At 35.7% G+C, this 23,180-nt stretch overlaps 1 protein-coding gene across 1 annotated transcript in view; it reads left to right on the top strand.

Moving 5' to 3' along the window:
- The window catches only part of LOC145670275 (protein O-mannosyl-transferase TMTC1-like), a 2,166,608-nt gene that overhangs the window by 2,089,742 nt on the left and 53,686 nt on the right, over positions 1-23,180 (top strand). The window contains exon 15 of the mRNA XM_081738705.1: positions 1,080-1,286. Within this exon, the coding sequence (XP_081594831.1) occupies positions 1,080-1,286 (207 nt within the window). The remainder of the gene's footprint in view (positions 1-1,079; positions 1,287-23,180) is intronic.

Here is a 23,180-nt window from a genome sequence, read left to right as displayed (position 1 = left end):
CAAATTCCTACTTTATTGGTTGAAGCAAAAAACAAGAAAAAAGTTTGGCTCAAACGAAAATCGCACCCGGGACCCTTTGCACTTCAGTCGCTGATTCTTGTCACTCTGCCACGCCGTCACTTGATAAGTTTGCGCATTGTACGATCTATGTGTTGAGTAGACAACTTTAAGACGCATTTTCTCCGTCATGTTTGCCATTGCGCTCTCCCAGTTTGCAATATTAACTCTTTAAATGTGCACTACCACCTCACAAAAAATGGCTCCGAAGTTCATTTACCAAAGTGTGCCTTCCTGCAAGTTGTATAGACTGCTTGCTTGAGTAACAATAACTATATCTTAACCTGTAAAACATTCAGTGATACTTTTTTTCCTTCCGAAAGAAATTATACAGAAATTCAATGAAGCATTCTTAACGTGATAATGCCACCTTTAATACCTTGGTGGGTGTATGTGGAGAGGCAAAAGTATTCTGGGTGAGGTCAATTTTTGAATAACGGAAGTTATTTACATATTTTTACATTATAATACATCATGTCTAGGGGGAAACTTCGTCACCGGGCTCAGGTACTCGCCCTCCTAGCATTGTTACGGCTTTTAATTTGTTCATAATTCAGAGTATGGGGAACGTATTAGAGTCTCAAAAGTAGAGGAATAATGCGAAGGATTCCCGCTATCGAACTTCAACTAAGGAGAATTCCAGAGTAAAAGGGATAAAAACAGTTAGATAATAATGAAGGTAAAAATGTATAATTGGAAGTTCAAAAATGCTTTATTGTAGAAATGTAAACAGATCAAGGATAGATTAAAAAATAGACACCTCCTTTTACTCGACTTCGATCCGACATTTTGTTCACGAGTTATGACTGTTTTTCCATGTTTCCGACAATAACGGCGAAAGTAAGCATTTCTATACCCAGGTTGGTCTATACTTTTTATTTTGGTATCAGGAATCACCTCCCAAACTTTGTAGGTGTTGTTTTGAAACACCCAGCACATATGTAATCTAGTAGCTGATATTGAAGCATACATTATAATATAAGTTACTATTTATTTGCTGAAATTAATTATTTCCTTTCTAGCTATATTCGTTGCGGCACACGCATCAGAATCATAAACAGATGAAAAAGAAGAAAAAGAATTATTTACATGGAAGTGCTTTGAACTTAGTAAACAGGACCAGCGCCACCACAGAAACTTGTTCTAGAGCAGCGGGAAGCTGTCTCAACAGACTCAGTCCCCACGTGGATATAGTGGGTCATGCTACAGCTACGGCTGCTTTCAACCAGGTAAGAAGAGATATTTCGTAAGTAATCGTTTATTTCTATGTTTATATTTTCCAAGTAACCTTTTATGCAGAGAAATAATATTATCAACACTTACTTTATAATCTTTAATTATATTTTCGTCAAGATTAAGTTTTTCATTTATTATCCGTTCCGTTGAGCAACAGAAAACAGGGTATTTCTTAAGAACTGAAGTCAGTGTTTATTAAAGGTAAGTATTTACACCTAATAATAATAATATACAGTAAAGTATCGTAAACTGGGTATACTTTGGGACAAAGGAAGATAAAGATTTGATTTCTTTCTACATGTTTATTATGGTTTCTATCAGTAAGAAAAGTTGTTGATCAAAGTATTACAACATTGAGAACACATGGATGTTGGCGCTAGTGATTTGTTTCCAGAACGTGGGAAGCAAAATGCTAGCAATTGATGGCAAGTAAACATTTATCATATTTGAAGTTTCACAACTTTTGTTCATTGCATTAAAGTGACATATCCTGAATGCAGAAACATGTTCATTAGCGAATATTGTTAAGCTAACGCCTTAAATGTTTGTTCAATTGCGGACAAACTAGTAAGCATTTAATTGCGTGGGGTAACATTGGCCCGTATTTTCTGTGTTGGCAATGGCCCAATATTGAAGATGAAATGGTGTACAAATGGTGCGATGTAATAAGGAAAATTAACCCCCACTAGCTTCTAAAAGAGCATATTATACAATGGCTGACTTGCAAAATTTTTCTTCCTAAAACTGAGCAGTGTGGTACCGGTAAAGTACTACCGCAATGAAGAATATGGTGCTCTTATTTCCGGATGTAAAGTATTCTTCTACTTAGAGAGATTTTCATTGAGCGAAATTTTTATTTGCCTCTAAATTGAACAAAGTGATTTCACCCCTATGTTTGTGTTGTAGGTATTTTAAGTTAAGTATTTACAAATTTGTAGCGTCATTTTATACAGTTTATAACATTCTTATTCCTACACCTGAACTAATGAGAAAAAATGTAACATATGTGTACTTTACGTTTATTAATTTTATATCTACTATGTTTATATGAGTAAAGAAGGTTTTGATCACAGATTTCAATTTAAAAACCAATCTAAAGTAATATTAAAAATTATCCAATAGTAACAAATAAAGAAAAACACCATGTTTTCATGCATTTCTATTCGTACATTAATATGACGTGTCGTGTTAATCGCAAATAATATTATCATTCACTAGTATTCTTCGTTTGTATTGAAGTAGTGTGAGTGGTGTAGGTGACCTGTTGTTAGTAGAAGATGCTGCGCATTCTTTCTTTTGAACACCACGGATCAAAATGGGTAAGCAGAAGGAGCTGAGTTCCGACCTAAAAGCGGTAATTATAAACTTAGCACTGAGAGGAAATTCTTTACGCCAAATAGCACGTACCGTTACTAGCTTGCACTCCACTGTGCAGTACATAGAACAAGAATTCAGAGAGCACGATTCAACAAGGAATTTACCGAAGAAACCAAAGTAACGTAAATTAAAAGCACTCGACGAACGTTTCATTCTTCAAAGAGTTCGAGAAAATCCCGAATTAAGTGTCCCCGAACTACGTCCATTAGTGGAAAATGTGTCCAGGAAGCAGATGTGTGACCAAACTGTCCGGAGTGTGTTGTGAAAACATGGGTATCATAGTCGAATAGCACGAAAGAGGCCTATGTAAGTAAGGAGAATCGAAAGAAGCGCCTTGAGTTTGCAAAACAATATCGTGATAAGGATCAAGAATTTCAGGATAGTGTTATATGGTCCGATGAGACGAAAATAAATCTTTTTGGGTCGGATGGGGTACGTAGTGTATGGAGAAAACCAAATACAGAGAATAATAATATGAACACTCCCCCACAGCTAAACATGGTGGTGGGTCACTAATTGTGTGTGCCTGTATGTCATAGACCATCCAGTTTACTGATGGTATTATGGATGCCAATGTATATTGTGAAATATTAAACAACAAGCGGTGTGTCAAGTGGTGTGAAAAAAAAAAAATAGGTACAGATTTCAACAGACAATGACAGTAAATACAAGGCTAGACTTAGCATGTACCAAGTTTGTGTTTTTCTTATGATTTCTTTATGGTATAATAGCCCGTGTGTACGAATAGAAAAGTTGCACGAAAACAGGGATTCTCTCATTGTTTGTTTCTATTAATTAATATTTAATTTGATACGAATTATTTTTCCTACGTTTTTCAGTTTGTGAAGCCCTAATGTATCCAAGTGTGACAATTAACTAGAACAAGTTTGTAGTTTAATGGAGAAATTAAATATTTTGTTTGAAAAAACACTGTGTACGAATAAGAATGTTATATACTGTAGGTGTTTCGTATTCACCCAAGTAGAATACAAATATTTTCATGAGACGATATTTCTCGTTCGATTGAAATTAAGTTAAAACATTGATAATTTCACCAATGTGTTTATAATGTCCTGTTCTTCTCTTCTGCTTCTTAAATACAGTGCTACAACAATACGTTCGTGTATTAATTAGTCATTTTGACAAATAGGCTAAAGTTATCCCAATTATGAAAAGTCTTGCATGGCGTTAAAAAATTGGAACTATAATTTTCATTCTTGGTCACACAGAGTAGAGTGTTCACTGCTTTAAAAAGAAAGCCAAAGAATGGCATTTTAACAAGGAGAAATATCATTAAATTAACTCCTTAATCTTAGGAGATATTAGAATGGGAATTTTGAAAATAAAAAAGGGCAAAGTATACCCAGTTTACTGTAACATAATACACTCTAATTAAGTCTAATTCAACATAATGATACATAATCACTAAGTAGCTAACTTCGTTGCTTACGAAATCAATTTTTCATTGACGCAGAAAGAAATGAATACAATGGAATCATATCCCAGGTCAAACCAGTGTAGTGGACATTGATAAATTATTTCGTCAAGAAATAGTTTTATACAGGGTGGACCAAAATTAGGTAGCAGTCCCGTACTGGTCAACTCATTCTTTTATATCATTTCTTATTAGAGATGCAAAAAAAGCCGGCTTTTTTGAATCGATAGTTTTTTTCACATAAAAAGCCGGCTTTTTTTTTTTAAAAAAAAAACGAGAATTTTGGAAATTTTGGCTTTTTTCATTTTCATGATTTTTCTATCCAAATAGCTTTCTTATAGTATATTCTATAGTTAGATAAGATTTCCACGACCTGAATGCCATATTTAGCTCTGTAATTCACCATCAAGATGGATGGAGCACATATTTTACGAATTAAAGCTAACATGAAGAATGTAGTATTTGAGGGCAATTTTACAGGTTATTTAATTTTATTTTAACTTTTGAGTTATCGACATTTTTTCCTTCTCTAGATCATTTTAGTTTGTCATCCGTGTTTCATTTCTAAGAGCTTAGTACTCCAGCTTCTAGAACGAAAGTTAAACTTACGTTTTTCTATATATCCGTCAAAGCATACGTTTTTCAATATGTCCGTCAAACCGTATTTCCACATTTCTGTTATACTGTAGTTGTGCAATGATTTAGCAATAATTTTCCAGATACAACCTTGAATACCAATTTATACAAATAATCAATAGCGGATTTAGAAAAGTACTTTGGGAGGGGTTTCTCTGATTGTTTCGTTTTCTAAAAAGTCCTAATTTTATTTGGGAGCAGTTTGAAGTTTATGAGTACAGGCATAACTAATATTTCGTTTCGTTTATATGTTTAGCAATAATCTTCCGGATACAACCTTGAAGATAATTTTATACTGAGAATCAGTGGCGAATTTAAAAAAGTGTTTTGGGAGGGGTTTTCTTACTACTAATGTTTAGTTTTTCTAAACATTCGTAATTTTTATTTGACGGGAGCTTAAAGTTTATGAGTAAAGGCATAACTAATAGATATTTCGTTCGTTTTAGACATTCCACAACTTCGAGAACAGGCTTCAGTCCGAAAGACCGATCCTCTAACCTTCGCAAAACCGTCACTGCTGGTAATTAGTAATAATAACGATTTAAAAACAATAAGAAAAGAAGTCGGCCAACTCCTACACTCCTAATCGGCCAGTACACGCACTATTTCTACATTCTCAGATGGAATGAAGGAAGGCTTTGTCAGAATGGTCGAATGCTGGGTTGAATGCCAGACTTCCCGATAGAAGCGCAAAAGCCAACCACTCAGTCACGTTTGTTGTGCAGTTGTATTTAGCTTAACTTAAATATATTCCGTAGTCTTTTTTTTTTTTTGTTCCGTAATGATATGTTGAATCCCTCTTGTTAAAAATTCAGAAAACTTGAGGACTGGGTAAACCGTGATGGTGGTCAAGGGCGCCCATGTTGTGGTTTCCAAGGAAGGGCAAGTATAAGCGACGTTTCAAATTATAGTTTCAAATTTTGCTGTAACTAATGTAAAAATCCTATTGGATTTTCAATATTCTGAAGTACATTTTCCTCTAGGGGGGCAAGCGCCCCCTTAACCCCCCTGATGGGCGCCCTTGATGGTGGTTATAAAAAACTTGACTAAAATTTCAAGAATATACAGAACCATGTGCAGCCTTTAATTGTATCATACAAATCTAAGTATTTCTCTTATGTTTTATTTTAATTTTATTTTGTTTCAAAAAGAGGGTATGGAATATTTTGAAGTAAAAATACTACATACAATTTTGCTAGTTATTTGTGTATTTTTTGAAAGAAGTTTTTACTCTTAGGGTTGGCTCGTTTACACCAGCTGTTTTTTTTAAATAACTGGTTTAAACTAAAAAAATTAAAAGAACAAAAATGCGAATCGTGTGAACTTCATGGTGACGTTTTCACATGTCAAACCATCTGCATTAGTCTTATTTCCTTTTCACCTTTTAATCAAGGTGTCCCATGTTCAATTCTCGGTCGAACCACAACCCTTCTTTCATGTGTAAACCAAGTACTCTTTCGGATGTCACTTTAAGCGAAAGTCTTCTCCTTGATAACCTCGGTATTACGTAAGAATAAGCCTAAACATACGAAACGAAACCAAATTATATATTTCTGCATGCCTGTTGTTTTATAAAGAAGCGAAGGTTGCTTAAATATATTGATTAAAATTGGTAAAATTTATCGATTGCCTACTTAGCTTCCAACATTAGCTTGGATTGGACTTTCAATGATACCTACATACTAAATTTGTAATTTAATACCTCAGTTTTAGAAAAATAAACACACTGCTGAACAAGACTGCACTTATTTAATATAAAAACACATTTACACGTGACGTTTCGATCTTCTATCCAAGATCCTCATCAGACGTACACTCACGTCTGATGAGGATCTTGGATAGAAGATCGAAACGTCACGTGTAAATGTGTTTTTATATTAAATAAGTGCAGTCTTGTTCAGCAGTGTGTTTATTTTTCTGATTTTATTCGTAAGATGTTGACTATGATTGTGTGTCACTCAGTTTTAGCGTACTGATTATAATACGTTGACCTTTAAATTTTACATGCAAATTAAATGTTACAGGATTTTCCCGTTATTGTTTTACATTTAAAAGAATGACGGGATTTTCCCGATGGCTAGGGCAGGAGGGAGTTTCTCAATTTAAGAAATTTACTGACCGGACTTCTTTAAGCTTATGGGACCTCTTCCAGCATAACCCCGTTGTTGAATAATAACACCAAGGCGAAACAAACTTATTTCTGTGAATATGTAATATAAATACATAAAGCAAAATATCTAAATCAAAAAACCTGGTTTAAACCCCAAAAAAGCCTGGTTTAAACTGCCCCCCCAAAACGGGTTTTTGGCATTTTCAGAAACAACCATGGTTCTTGCCAGCTCTGCTTACTTTTGTATATAGGAGGTTAAAATGTGTTTATTATATACATTGGTTAATCCTTTGGAATTCATAATGTAAAAATGTTGAAGTAAAATTGTTTAAAATATCTTTTCGAAATTCATGGTTTACTTTCGAGGTTTTATATTATTATCGGCATCAGCCACTAATTAAATGACTTTCTGTGTTATAGAGAAGCGAAACAAAGTCTGCTTTATCGATTTAAAGCAGAATTTTGAAAAAAGCCCAAAATTTCCCAAGCAAAAAAGCAAAGCAGAAAAAACCGAGTTTTTTTTCAAAAAAGATGGTTTTTTTTCGAGCCCTTGCATCTCTATTTCTTATTGTTATCCATCAGGTAGACTTAGTTACTTTATTATTTGTCCTTAATGTCTTTCTACTTACATGTATATCTTAAGCTCGGAACAGCCGAAGCAAATAAATCTATAAGCTAGAATATTATACTTGATCAATGCATTGGTGTATACCAACTTTTGGAGCACCTTGCATTATCTTCTCAATATTCTAGGTCTATCCACAAGATATAATCATAATGATTTCCAATTAGAACATAAGAAAATTTCCCATTCAAGCGACATGTTCGGTTAATCGTAGAAGTCTTGATTTAATAAACCGTAAAATATTATGTGATGATCGCAAATTGTGGAGTTTCCTATTATGTATTTTCTCTATTCACCCATTTATTTTCCTCTTTGTACTCCATTTTCTTTTAAAACTTAGTTTCAAAAATTCTTGGTTTGTGTTAATCTTTCTAGAGTACCACAGCTATGACTAACTAACTGCCTCTATAGCCTATGCAACCTGGAGGTCCAATGCCACGTTCACAATAGTTTTCCATTTACTTCTATCCTTAGCAAACTGAATCCAGTGTTTACTTTGTATTTCTATTTCTGACAGATCTATCTTAACCCTTCTAAACCTGATGATAACATTTGTGTACAGTGAGTCCAGTGGCGTAGCAGCTGCCCCGAAACCCCCGCAGTGCGGGGGGGGGCAACGTATAGGGGGCCCCGAAGTCTTACGATGAATAAAGATTTAAAGAAGTAGAACTTCAATCTTACTTCTATCGGCTTTACAACTAGGGCCCCTTCTCTATACTTTGTGGGGGGGGGCGCAAAAGTGTGCTACGCCACTGAGTGAGTCACATAAATTCTTCAGGTTCAAAATCCATGAGTTAGGCAACTCAACTAACGCCAGCTCCAAGATTAATCACGCCTGGTAAAGAAGCTAGAAAAGCAGCATGAAGTTGCTCCCACATGTTAAAAGAACAAATCGTAAACAGTGTTCTTCTGCAGGAGTGAGGCAAAACGCTGGATGAAGAAATAACAAAAGCTATTTTTTAAAATTTGTTTTAGATACTAGTACTAACAGCACAAGCAGAGAACCAGAAAAAATATAGAGACACAAGAGGCGCCGATGAAAAGATAACAGTCGGGCGACTTAAATACTCTTATAATTAACTCAAATGAGGGATTATAAACAACTTAATTTACATCAAATGATTATACATATATGCGTATCAAATAATATGCGGATAGAATATGCGGTATATGTATTAGATTACTTTCTAAGTAAACACAAAGCCTTGCGCTGAGTTTTGAAACTATTGACAATAGTCCTACCTGCAAATCAATTAAAAGTAATGGATGGATCATTCGAGGGAGGAACCTAGCCCCTAATGAATATTTTGGAGTCTAAAAGAACCTGAGTTCATAGGTTCCAGCGCCGCTGATTGATATGTAATACTACTTCACAGAAGAACTTGTCCGATTTCATTATTCGTAAAATGCCTTTCGAAAATGCTAAATATTGGTACGCAATAATTTATTTGTAAATTTTAAAATGTAAAATTCGATAACATTCAAACGAGTTGGAGAACTTACCGTACTTAGCGTATTTCCCATTAAGTTGCAAATATAACTGTTCTTGATTTGTATAACATTTGTGAAAATTACACACTGAGACACACGGAAAAATCAGAAGATAGTGTCAATAAACAACAATTTAAAGATGCACGAAATTAACGGATAATATCCAATATAGAACCATTAACAGAATTAACTCTGTAACTCGTTTTCTCCATTCATTTTTCTTCCTTTACTTTCAGGATTACGTCACAACTGACTTTCTCCACTGAAGATTATCTTTCAGCTAACAGCATCCAACTGGAGCTCAGCCTTGTAAATGAAACATTTTAAAAAGTGAGGAGAATAGAACCCGGGGCGTCGAGATTAGAAAACCACAATGCTAACCCCTCATCTAAAGCATTAATTATTCTTGGTCGCGTAAATAAAGAGCCTATTATGTTCACTCAAAAGAGTAGATTTTTAATAGTGGACTTGAAAGAGAGAACTGTCCAAAATATAGAGATGATCACTCCAGATATATTGGATGTTTTCACAATGGCTATGGCTATAGTAAATCAAATTACTTTATATCTTGCTCGTTCAGAAGAGCATACTGAATAAAATTAAGTTGATTTTATTTGTCTTATGCTTACATGTAACAGTTCCCAAAAGTAAGATTCCGATTTTGATAAAATTTAACAGATAGATTCTACACGTGAAATAAACGAATACATATTTTTTTTTATTTTCTGCAGAAATACTGTTTTACGAGCCAAAAGCCCCACCCAAAATTTTAAAATTTGACGCCCGAAAGGCGAGAAATAGACCAAAGCGAACGAAATTGTACACAGATATTCTAGACCCGAAATGAGGGAATATGCGTTTCGTGTCTTTCTGGAAAAATAGTTGGGTGGGCACGGACTCCACAAAACATTTGATCATGAAATATGAAAATTGCTAATAACAGTATGTCCGAAAAGCCTAAAGGACATGAAGAGATGCAACAAAACTTTGTGCAGGACCAATGCGCAAAAAGCAAATGAATACTTGTTTTTTTTTGTTTTTTTTTTTCCGGCGGAAAAACTGCTTTAGAGTGCAAAAATCTCCACCCAAAATTGTGAAAGTTGACGCCCTAAAGGCAAGAAGAAGTATACTGAAGTGAATGTAAATTGTGCACAGGTACTATATACATAAAATAAGGTAATACGTGTTTCGTATATTCCTTTAAAATCAGTTTGGTGGGGTACAGACCCTACCAAACCTTTGGTTACGAATTATCAAAAGTGCTAATAGCTATACGTCAGAAATGCCTAAAGGATATGGAGAACTGCAACAAAACTTTGTCTAGGGAAAATACGCAACAAAATAAGCGATCATGTGTTTTAAGTTTGTGCAGAAAAACAGGGTTGGCGCCAAGACCTCCTTCGAAAAAGGTAAATATTGTCTTAGAAGTGCAGGAAGGAACGGATCGAAGTGAATGAAATTGAGAGTGGATATTGTATATGTAAAATAAGGCAATTTGTGTTTCCCAATTGTCCTCATCCGATTTGCCTCAAATTTCACACATCTGTAAACAGAAAATAAATCAATACGTGTTTTTGTTTATGTGGCAATTGCTCGTTTGTCTGTCTGTTTGTACCACGATAGAGGGCGCAATGTTCATTCTTTGAACTTGAAATTTTGAGGGTAGAAGCAGGACACACTCGAAATTTACTGTGTTGATTCTAACTTTTACGTCATCTATCTATTGGCAAAGTTCACTATTTTCACACTAGACGTTTCCTACCTATACATATTTTACAGTATTTCGGGGGGCGACTTTAACCCTTACAATACTTTCCACATAAACAAAAACACGTGTCGGTTTATTTTCTGTTTACTGTTGGTGTGCCAAATTTGAAACAAATTGCATGGGACAATTGGGAAACACGAATTGCCTTATTTTACGTATATAATATCTACACACAATTACATTCGCTTCGATCCACTCCTTCCTGCACTTCTACGATAATATTTGCTTTTGTCGGAGGAGGCTTTGGCCCCAGCACTGTTTCTCTGCATAAACTAAAAACGCATCTTCTTTTATTGTTTACGTAACACACCACTCACTACCTTTTACACCCATCGCGCCATCCAAAAGAAGAATCGCCTTAGCGAAAATAATGTTCCAGACGACAAAACTACAATATTATGGATGAGTGATATTGTATTTAGTAACAAACCGGTTAATTGGTTTGGGTTCGATTCAAGGGTGAAACAGAATGTACCGGTTTATTTCAGAAATCAAACCGCAATTTGGTTCAGTTTTGTTTGGAAACAGACACTATACAGCCACTTTTTTACAATATTCATACATATTTTGGAAAAGTTCCGAAAGATTTGTAATGGTTTCGTTTTAGGTTTAGGTATTATGAATCTGCTGTTTCACTTTTGAATGGAATTACGACTCCCCATGTTCCTCACTCTCTAACTTTTCGTGAGAACATGGTAATGAGCAATAGAAAATACAACTCTTTTTCGGTTTGGCTACTTTTCGGTTAACCGATTGAAAATTAAATCTTTGCTTTTAATGTCCCATGATTATGCCTGTTAGGTTAACCCTTTCATGCATGAATTATGTTCTCATTGACATATTATTATGATTTTTTAATACAAATTGTTCTTGATGTACTATGACATAAAATCGAAAATTTTGAAATTTGATATTTTATTAGCAGAATTTAATCATTTTCTTTATGTATCCACTTGAATGGACTTCATGCAGTTTGGGTAAGATTATCATTTCTGAATTGTAGCACATAAAGTTCGCAAAAATATACTAAAATAAATGGAAGGAACGTTATATTGTAGAAACTTGCCAAAGTGATTTTGGTACAAGTAATAAGAGTTAAAATCAACATATTCATCAAAATCGTAAATGTAACCACTGCTCTGTGCCCTTACCCAAATTTTTACCCCCAAGCTTTCGGCTTCGTGAGTAAATATTGGTTTATTTTACGTCTACTCTTGAATGGCATGATTGGCCCGTCAATGCATTCATACTCATCATTCACAGCAAATTCGAATCTTTCTTTCAGTTTATTCAGTACATATTGTAATTTATGAAGTCTGTCATTCACATCCCGAGGCATATCATAGAAATTATCATAGAAATGAAGATATCTCCATACCGGTCTACTGACATTAAGTCGGCTACAACTTTAAAACGTAAAACTTCATCATAAGACCAACGCAGTCGTGTACCTTGATATTTTAATTCGCATACAGATTGATCCGAAACAATGTCATTTACAACGTCGTCTGTAAACAACTGCTAAAACAAATCAATTTGTTCATTTCCTGTAATATTTACATTGTTATTTTTAAGAAATGAAGAAACATTTTGAGAAATTTTATTGTTACATTTTGATGACCTCAATTTTGCTTGTTGTCTTTGGTTGCTTGTAGTCAGAGAAGAATGTTTAATTTATTTTTGTTCATTCGCTTGTGCTGATTCACTTCCGTCATCCCCAACATACTGAGTAACGTATGTTCATGGCAGTTTGTGTGTACAGGTCTACATGTTCCTCATTTCAGGAAAGATGGTCTTTTCGGAGGTGTTATCAACATCCCAATTTTGTCTGCCATAACATATTCGAGTCAAGTGTAGTGACATCAATTGGAAATCGAACGCAGATTTCACACATATATTAGTAGGAAGTCTTGAAGAGACTTACTGGTTGCTATAGAGACTAGAATTACATTTTTGTAAGTGACAAGCACCATTTCTTGCAAAACCAATCATATCTTCAACAGATGCATGAAGTCCACTACAGTGGGCAGATTATTGCAGACAAATGTGCTTCAAGTGCATGCTGTCCACTATGTGGGACTTGTCTGTTTGGATGATTTTTGTAGATACAAGAAGAAAACCTGATAATACCATGATGTCAGCTTGTTTCAGACATTATAACAAACAAAAGGAAAAATATCACTTGCTTGGAATATCGTAGAAGATATTAGCATATATTTCAGAAGAACTTGCCACGACTCTTTCCTGCCTGTCTCAAGTATGCACCGATAACGTCACACCCGTGTTTTCAGAGTTTCACGATAGGTGGCAGAAAATTTCAGATCGTTAGGGCACCCAGGTAACTTCTATTGAAAAATAACACATTTGGGTTGCGGGTAGAGAGTTCCGACAGAACACAATCGTAACCAACCAGCAGTGTCAACTCCAGTGGACGTTATGCAAGAAAGGGTTAAGGAAGACCGTGATTAAAGCAAGTGAATTATGAGGGAGGAATTGGTGGAAGCAGAAAGTTGGAGGAAACTGGATTGTCCTGAGAAAACCCACGAGCTAGATGTTGCTCACCTTAAGCTTACTTGCCTTGGGAACGAAACAGGTATCCCACACTCAGATGGTTTAGTAGTCGCGATCCAGGTTTGATTCCCGGTGTCAGATCATTTCAAATTGTATATGTCCTCGAAGTATGTGTTCGTGTCCCCGTCGCTCAAGACTACTGGAAATAAAACTGTAAAAACGAGTATTACCAAGTATAATAGAGACAATACGGAGATACTTTCGGTGAATCAGAAAAGAAAGTAGTCTGAGGCACCAGGTTCCTGTTAAGGGTTCGAATTAAATTAAAACCAGTTTCTCCTTCACATCCTTGCGTGTTTATATCTTTATTTTTGTTTTCTAATTTAAATTTGAATTCTCTCGACTAGAGTATTTTATCATGCCCGTAATCAGTGTGTTTCGTCGTTATCGCAATTTCCTACATACACGAGTGTTTTTGACTCTTACTTAATAGAGCAGTGTTAGCGTAGTAGCATGAGCATTCGTTCCGTAATTCAGGGCTCCTGGATTTGATTCTCGCTGAGGTAATTAAGAATTTTTTATCAACGACAATATTCATACTTCTGATGTGTAAAACAATAAAAAATACTCAATTTATTTCGGTCTTACGAGTTGAAACGGCTTTCTTCACAGCGGACCTACTAACAGTATGACATCACATTGTACAACCTTGATCCGTACTGTCTGAGAACGTAGCGTATTCAGCGAACAATTAATGAGAACATAAGGGACATACTTATGGTCTAGTATGAGTCATAAATGTGTCTGAAACAATATCGTTTCCTAGAACCTACAAACCACCAGGACTTATCCCCTGCGCACGTTCCTACAACTAGTTATATGTTAAACGAAAGGTTTCCAGTCGAACTTCATGTATAAGTTATGGCTACCGAACTCACAAGAACCCTAAGAAAAAGTGTATCTTTAAGTTTTACGTTACATGGTTATACTGTAACAAAGCTAAAGAACACGTCGATGATGACAATGAAAGAAATAACGGAACAAAGAATGTGGGAGGAAACAGAACCTCGAGAAAACGTACACGCGGCGTTTGTCCACCGCAATGCCCACTAGGCGGGAATTGGGATAGGTAGAGGCAGTAGCGTACCCAGGAATTTATTTCGGGGGGGGGGTTCAAACTAAATATGAAGCTATTTTATATTAAAATTGCTAAAATTGCCCCTAAAATTAGGCTAAATTTTTAAAAAGTCGAAATTTCGGGGGGGTCCGGACCCCCGTGTCCCCCCCCTTCCGTACGTCCCTGGGTAGAGGGACACAAGCTGGGCGAGCTACGACTAAAACAACAATAAAGCATTAAATTAACAAAACGTCAGTAATAATAATAATAAGAAAAGTAGTAGTTGTTGTAATGGTATTAAAATCTTTAAACTTGTCCTATAATTACGCAAAACTTACAGATAGGTCGGGGTTTCGGCAGTTTGTAAGGAAATCCAGAATACTCCTTTGCAACTACCAGAATTTTGAACGAAAGCGTTCCACTTAAGTACAAGGAATCTTATTGTACATTTTTAAGAAAATAACTGAATATTGGTGAACAGTAAGGCATATAATAAATAAAGTTTTAGGATATGCAGAAGTAATTATAAAAGCTGTGCAACAAAAACACCTACACAGACTTCAATAAAATCAATGAGCTTCGAAATAAAAAATAATAAAATACAAAATTCAGTCTACAAAGCAAGTATTACTTAAAGAATGGACACATACAATTTCCATAATCGAGATAAGAGGAGAAATGTTTTAGATACTTTTCTTCTCGCTTTGATTCTCATTCCAAAGCGAAACGATAATTTGAATTCACCTTGTCCCGTCTCGAATGTAAAATGTTAATTCTCGTCTCGATTTTGTTTGTTTTGTTTTAGAAATGAGATGAGAAATTTCCCTTCTCGTGGGCAACACTAAAACAAAACCGAAATATTCTTACCAAATGTCATGTTTCTGCTTGCAGTGGCATGACCTGAGTGACAATAAGCTCCTAATTTTTAATTTCCTATGGAATAATAATAATAATAATAATAATAATAATAATAATAATAATAATAATAATAATAATTATTATTATTATTATTATTATTATTTAGTTTATTATTGATACTATTATTATTGCTGAAGATTTGGTAATTCAAGTATTGAAACATCCCAGTATTCAAAGAACTGAAAATAATAAAACGTGTCATCGCCAATCAATCGCCACCAAAAATTCTAAAATAAATTAAAACTACTGGCCCTTTGTGTATCTGATCCGAGTACTTTCAGATTACTGGTCAATCGCTTTGACCACTTTACCACGATTACTACGAAGTAATTTATACATCTTTATGTTCTTTACGTGTATAACCTGTGCTCCGTATTTGTTTCAAAATGAAGGAGTTTTGTATTTTGCTTCTTAAAAACTCTATAATGTTCATAATTTACTGAATGTCCTCCGAGTCGTCAATTACATTTTTTTGCCAATCAATTTAACTATTAAAAAGCTACTCCTTTGAATGAACATAATGGGCTTTTTATTTACGCGAGACGGAAAACTAACGCTTTAGATGAGGGGTTAGATTATGATTTTCTAAGTACGCGGCCCGGGTTCGATTCTCCTCGCTTTTTAAAATGTTTCATTTAGAATGCTGAGCTTCAGTGGATGCTGCTAAATGAAAAATAATGTCCAGTGGAAAAGGTCAGTGATGACGTAATCCTGAAAGGATAGGAAGAGAAATTAATGGAGAAAAGGAGTTATAGAGTTAATTTTGTTAATGGTCCTGTATTTGATACTATCCGTTAATTTCGTGCATTTTTAAATTGTTGTTTATTGACACTGTATTCTCCTCTTTTCTCCTTGTATCTCAATGTGTAATTTTGCACAAATATTATTCAAAAATAGAACACTCAGTTACAGTGGCAACTTAATAGGAAATACGCTTAGTACAATAAGTTCTTGATACCATTATATAGCATTTTCGAAAGTCATGTAACGAATAACGAAATCGGAGAAGTTCTTCTTTGGAAGTAGTATTACATATCAATTAGTGGTGCCGGAACCTTCTCCGGCCCTGTTAAACCTCCAAAATTTTCACTGGGGCTAGGTTCCTTCTCCGAATGATAAATCCATACTTTAATTGATTTTCAGGTAGGACTACTTCTAATAGTTTCAAAACTCAGCGCAGAGCTTTATGTTTACTTAAAAAATAACCTAATACATATACCGCTTAACCTATCCGTATATTATTTGATACGTATATACAGGGATTGGCAAAAAAAAAACTAAAAACACTTCATACAGGACACATAAGTTTGGCCCTCCACTGTACAACACGTGTGGCGGTTTCCGATCGTCTGTTGTTTTCAAGTGTCATGGGGACCTTCGTCTTCCGTCAGCAGTAACCAGTTGAGCGACCTGACAGACTTCCAAAGAGGCATGATTATTGGTGCCCGTCTGTTTGGAGCTTCAGTGGCAACAGTGGCGAACATTGTGGGTGTATCTGAAGACACTGTGTTCAATGTCACGAGGGCATACACAATTCATGATCAAACGACATCTGCAAAGCACAACAGTGGTCGGAAAACAATCCTGTCAGATTGGGGCCGTAGGTCATTAAAACGAATTGTAGCAGCTAAAAAGAGGACCACTGCAATGAAAATTACGTCTGATTTCAATTCCGGCCCACAGTACCCGGCTTCATCGAAAACAGTGAGACGGGAACTTCATAAAATGAAAATTCATGGCAGGGTCGCTAACACCAAACCCCTGGTTACACCAGTAAATGCGAAGAGGCGTATTCAGTGGTGCAAAGACCACAAGGCGTGGACTCATGAGCAGTGGAAAGACAATTGCGGTCCGATGAATCGATCTTCACCTTGTTTCCAACAACCGGCCGTGTTTACGTATGGAGAACACCGTCGCAGACCAATGATATAGACTGTCTGCTCCCAACTGTAAAGCATGGGGATGGTTCTGTTACAGTATGGGCAAAGATATCGTGGTTTTCTGCAGGTCCCATCATAGCCCTACATGGAATGACGAATGCTAAGGCGTATGAGGCCATTTTGCGAGACCAGGTTCTACCAATGACCCAAATATTGTTCCCTGATGATGATGGCATCTACCAAGATGATTTGGCACCCTGTCATGCTCCAAAAACGGTGAAATCATGGTTTTAGGAGCATGACCAGGAGCTATCACACCTCCCCTCGGTCCCACAATCGCCAGGTCTGAACATAATTGAGTCATTGTGGTCTGAGTTAGAAAGGTGTGTTCGTCCTCATTATCCTCCACCAGCATCCCTTAAGGAACTGGAACATGTTTTGGAGGAACAATGATACAAAATTCCACACACCACGATTGAGGAGCTGTATACGTCCATTCCACGTCAGATTCAAGCTGTTTTTGACGCAAAAGGAGGCCCGACATCATACTAGGTATGATTTTCACACTTTTGCAAACGCTTTAGATTTTTTGTCCAATCCCTGTATGTATAGTCATTTGAAGTAAGTTAACTTTTTATGTAATCCCTCATTTGAGTTAGTTATATGATTATTTAAGTCACCCCTACTGTTATCTTCTTATCGGCGCCTCTGATGTCCGTATATCATTTTCTGGTACTGCTGTGTATTGTTAGTACAAGTACCCAAGAAATAGCTTTTGTTATATCTTCATCCAGTGTTTCGCCTCAATCGTGCACAAGGACACTATTTACGATTTGTTCTTTTAATATGTGGAAGCAACTTCATGCTGCTGTTCTAGCTACTTTACCAGGCGTGATTAATCTTGGAGCGGGCGTTAGTTGGGTTACGTAACTCATGGATTGTGTACCTTAAGAATTTATATGACCCACTGTACACGAAAGTTATCACCAGGTCTAAAAGGCTTAAGATGGATCTCGTAGAAATAGGAATACAAAGTAAACACTGGATCCAGTTTACTAACGATAAAAGTGAATGGAAAATTATTCTAAATGTGGCATTGAACCTCCGTTTTGCATAGGCTATAGAGTTAACTCATAGCTGTGGTACTCTAGAAAGATTCAAACCGAGATTTTTTAGAAACTAAGTCTTAAAAGAAAATGGAGCAAAAAGAAAAAAAACAAATGAGTGACTAGAGAAAATTCATAATAGGAAACTCCACAATTTGCGATCATCACAGAATATTTTACGGTGTATTTGACCAAGACTTAATCTCGGAGCGGGCGTTAGTAGGAGTACCTCACGGAGTTTGTATCTCAAGAATTTATGTGGCCCACTGTACATCATATTTAAGATTAATATAATTATTCTGGAGGATTCAAAATAGCTGGGTTTCCATGTCAATATTCTTTGAACTTGTCTAAAACACTTTCCGCTATTCCTCTGGTGCTTTCATCTGTTGTCAGGAAGTTTTGCGCATTTCTTGTAGAGTACTTTCAGGTGTATCACGATGAATGAAACTCAGCCACGTATTGTTTTATTCTTGGCGGAACATACTATTCGCAATAAATCCTTCTTCTGCTTTAGTGATGTCTTTCGAGTTTTTAAACTATGTAGATCACTATCATCTTTTGGATTATTCCTATTTCTGCGAGATCCATCTTATTCTGTTCCCTCCCATCTGCGCTTAGGCCTTCCTAATGATAGGTTTGTGTTTGGATTTCCAGTTAAAAATTTGAAACCGTTCCTACTTTCATACATTCTGGCTACATGACTTGCCCTCCTGAGCTTCCTAGATTTAATGACCCTAACAATGTTTGTTAAACGGTATAAAATTATGTAGTTCCTCGTCATAAAGTTTCCACCATTCGCTATTCCCCAGCACATTAACATCATAGCAATGACTATACTCGTATATGTATGTTTACTGTCTTGTATTTATTGGTATTGGATACGGTAATAAGAGTTTTGGGCAACATGTATTTTCATTATAAATCTGTTTCTTCATTCACTTCATGCTATTCATTAGAAACGTATTTCAATTTGTTCATCTTGTCTGTATCTATAGATTATTAAAATGAGTCGTCTCTATTAGCAGTGGTGTGCTCTACTTAGAGTATTCGTACTTTCTTATATTGTTCATACATTGTCTTGCAAATCTGCATGGTTCACGTACATAATAATTGGTGAAAGATATTCAGTGATAGTTGCTTGTTTCGGTCTTTTTTATTGCGATAAGGTTCCTGGCTCAACGCGTAATAATTCCCAAGAGAGTATAATTGGGAATTCCATAATTCCTCAAGGACACTACAAAACCTCTCTTTGCAAATATGTGCATCACGGTTAAGAAAAATCAAAAACCTAGACACAATCTGCAAGGTTTCAATTTTTCTTACATAGTGCATACAATAATAATAATAATAATAATAATAATAATAATAATAATAATAATAATAATAATAATAATAATAATAATAATAATAATAATAATAAACTTTTCCAGCATAATAAAACCTATCAACTGCGTCAAATTTTCAACGGACTACACACACTTTAAGTCCATAAGGTCTAGCGATTTTTTCGAGAACTACACATAATGATTTACTTTCAAGTATGTCATTTTGTTCATGTCGGTCCGATTTATCGATTGATATATGTATTATCTTTAAACAACATCATAGTAAAAAACAAGTTTAAATTTCAGAGTAAATAATAATTTTGAGCTATATTTAAATAGTCAGATTGATACCGAACTGGATCCTTCCGGAAATCGAAGTCGCATTTCCTGCTTCAAAGGCACGTACCCTTACTTCACAGTTGCGATGGATTTTTTTTTTTTTTTTTTTTTTTTTTTTTTTTTTTTTACTGTTTGATAGCTTCTATTTACAACATATTTAAGGATTAACCGTGCTTTAAACATATATGATGTAGTCTTGAAGATAGCTAATTTAGTAAAATTCGTTGGTAAGTGTAAAAATCCGTTTAGTTTCAATTGTTACATGTACATTTTCCGATAGTCATTCCAGTGCTTATTAATTTAATTGTATCAAATTAAGAAAAGGAATTTACAAGTTTGATTATATTGTTTCCAACGCTTTCAGCAGTTCGGCTAGAATAACGTGTGCTTCCCGAAGCAACTGATTCTTCATTTTTAAAATTATTGATGATCAACTTATAGTAACGCCCAGGACAAAATACTGTACTTGGGGTTCATTTTCTATTTCCTTTATTCCCTTTTGAAAAGATAATCCATTAAATGTACATACGTTATACGATTTCTAAATTGCTGTTCCATACAGCATATCCTATTTCTTGTTTTATGTATCTAGAACAATTAGAGCTTTAGCTACCAAGTCTATGCAGTCAGTATCTCTCTAAAATCTCTCTGGTACCCGACTTTATCTCGAAGAATCAGCATAGAAATATAAAGGTTTAACAAGATATTTTCATAGTTAATTGTCAAATCTAGGTTCAGGCATACTATCATGGCCAGTTGCACTATTCCTTTTGCACAAGTTTAAAAAGGAACTGTATATCTTACAGTTTTATTCGCGGGCCAAATGATACCTAGTTGGGGCCAGGTTATTATTTTAAATGATCTTTCTTATGTTCAAAAGGGATGGCACTTGAACGAAATATTCCATTTTATCTTCTCATTGCCTGATGCACTCATTTATATTATTTAGAAGATCATAGAAATAGTTTACCATGAATCCAAACGAGTACCATGATCTTGTAACTTAATTCTAACAATATTACATTCAGTCTTAATTAGTACCCCTTCCGGAATCTGTGTATATATGTACTGTACTTAGCGGGAAATCGGATCGCTACGGACATCGGATACTATCGAAAAGTGTCAAATTACGAAATACGCATATGAAATTCTCTATGTAGCCACATGTAGCTACTGTGCCAACAAAAAACAGAAACCTTTGTTTTCTTTTGCATGTGCAGGTAATAGGAGTCGTTTGTGTGGAATTGTGGACGTTCTGCTAGCTTTCGTGTTTGCATGCATGCGTTGTTCCTCCAGAGGTACTTTTCTGGAGAACTCTTTCCTTGTTAAGCTAAATAAAAGAAACACAAATAGATGTCAGGGTACTAATTAGGATATTAACAAATCTTATATGAAATGTCAGTTATGCATTTGACTGTGTCTGCGTGTGAGGCATGTTATTTCCGAGTACTACATGTCGGGAAGCCCATGAAAGGTTATTGAAGGGTAACTCCGGACAAGATTCCAGTGCTTTAATACAATATGGGACAGAGTGTTCCAAGTAAATTTCCTTTCTTAGTTTCAAGGGACAGTGGCTACTTTCATTTTACGTCGAAATTGAAAACAAAGCATCTAGTTCGCATATCTAACAGAAAATGACATAAAATAGAATGTGTTGTTTCTGCGAAAATTAATATGAGAACAGCTATGAACAAATTTCGTCCCTAAATTGTTTGCAAGACATAATTTTAAAAGGAAATCAAGGGATGGAATTCTGTGTTTCATCTATACTAAACAGATTCGAAAACTCATTTTTCGGATTGGCACAAGGAATGGTTGAAACTTCATGGGAAATAGCTGGCTGATCGATTATTAGCACTGTCTCAGAAAAAAGTCCTGAAGCTATCGTTTGACGTAGCTGTAGAACAAGTAAACCACAGGTTCAGCATAGGAAAACAAAAAGATATAAAGATTTTTTTAACGAGTTTATGAAGTGTTCTACTTTTCTTTTAGAACTTGAATCTACGAGCACAATAAGGATAAGTTTTAATAAGGAAAACGGAGAGATATTTATTCACAAATTTGTGGACACTGGTTCGACGTGACTAGAAATGGTATATCTTGTGTCCACGTAAATCTCAAACTGACACGAAAGAGAAACGAATTGTAAAAAAGATGTTATCAGATGAACAGGTCGAAATATAATAATCTGCATGAGTGCTACTGGACACTATGCACCATTTATCTTCATTTTTTGTCGCCAGAGAATGAGTGATGAACTATTATTTGGTGCTCCACACAACAGATTGCCTTGTACGAAGTACCTCCACTGCATGTCGCAGCAAATTGCTGTTGCATTTGGGTGACAGGTTCTCTAATATTGTGTCAAATACTGTAAACCTTTTTTCTCAGAACACAGTTCTTCTAGTTCTTGAAATTCAGCAGCCATGTGAAATTCAAAGTGACTTAGTCCGCGAGCGAACACAGTATTAATATGATCATTACTCATTCATATACCACCAGAAGACCCGTTCATAGATATTTCATGAAACCTTTGAAGGGAGCGTACAAGGAAGCATGTATAATGTGGATCTACATGAATTATGGCATAAAGTTAATTAATTACACTGTAGCTCAACTACTTTCGGACCATATCTAAAGGTGTGTGAAATGGACATTGCTCTAAAAGGTTTTTTCCACTGCACTATATTTGACATACTACTACAGTCAATTAGTGCGTGGACTAGATGCTCTGTGGCGCTACTGATATACTACAACTCATAAGTGATATCTTGGAGGAAGCAGTGGATGTTCATCTCCCGACCCAGTAAGAGTCAGGTCTGTGCATAGAGTGTATACAAACGTACTGTTTCTGTTGTGAAAGGAGTTGATTGCGCCGCGGCGGACTTTGAGAATATCGCAGTTTGAGCAACGAGCAAACATCAAGTTCTGTCAGAAACTAGTCAAATCCGCTGCAGGAACGTTGCAGATGATCAGACATGTGTAGAGTAACAACACCCTTTACCGCAGTGCAGTGTTTAAGTGGCACCAACGGTTCACGGAGAAGAGAAACAGTTTAGATGATTTTGAACCAGTAGGTCGGCCAACAACAGTCCGAACAGAACGCAAGACCGAAGAGGTTGCAATGGTTGTGCGCGCAAACCGTTCCCAGTCAGTAGATGGCATCGCAGCAGCAGTACGGATCAGCCATGGTACGTGTCACAACATTCTGATGGATGATTTGAACATGTCTTGTGTCACCCAGCA

This window comes from Thermobia domestica, chromosome 14 (genome assembly GCF_964235325.1).
Source record: "Thermobia domestica chromosome 14, izTheDome1.hap1.1, whole genome shotgun sequence".
Classification (NCBI taxonomy): Eukaryota; Metazoa; Arthropoda; class Insecta; order Zygentoma; family Lepismatidae; genus Thermobia; species Thermobia domestica.
Note: the sequence above shows the minus strand (reverse complement) of the source record. Positions and strands in the feature narration are given on the sequence as shown.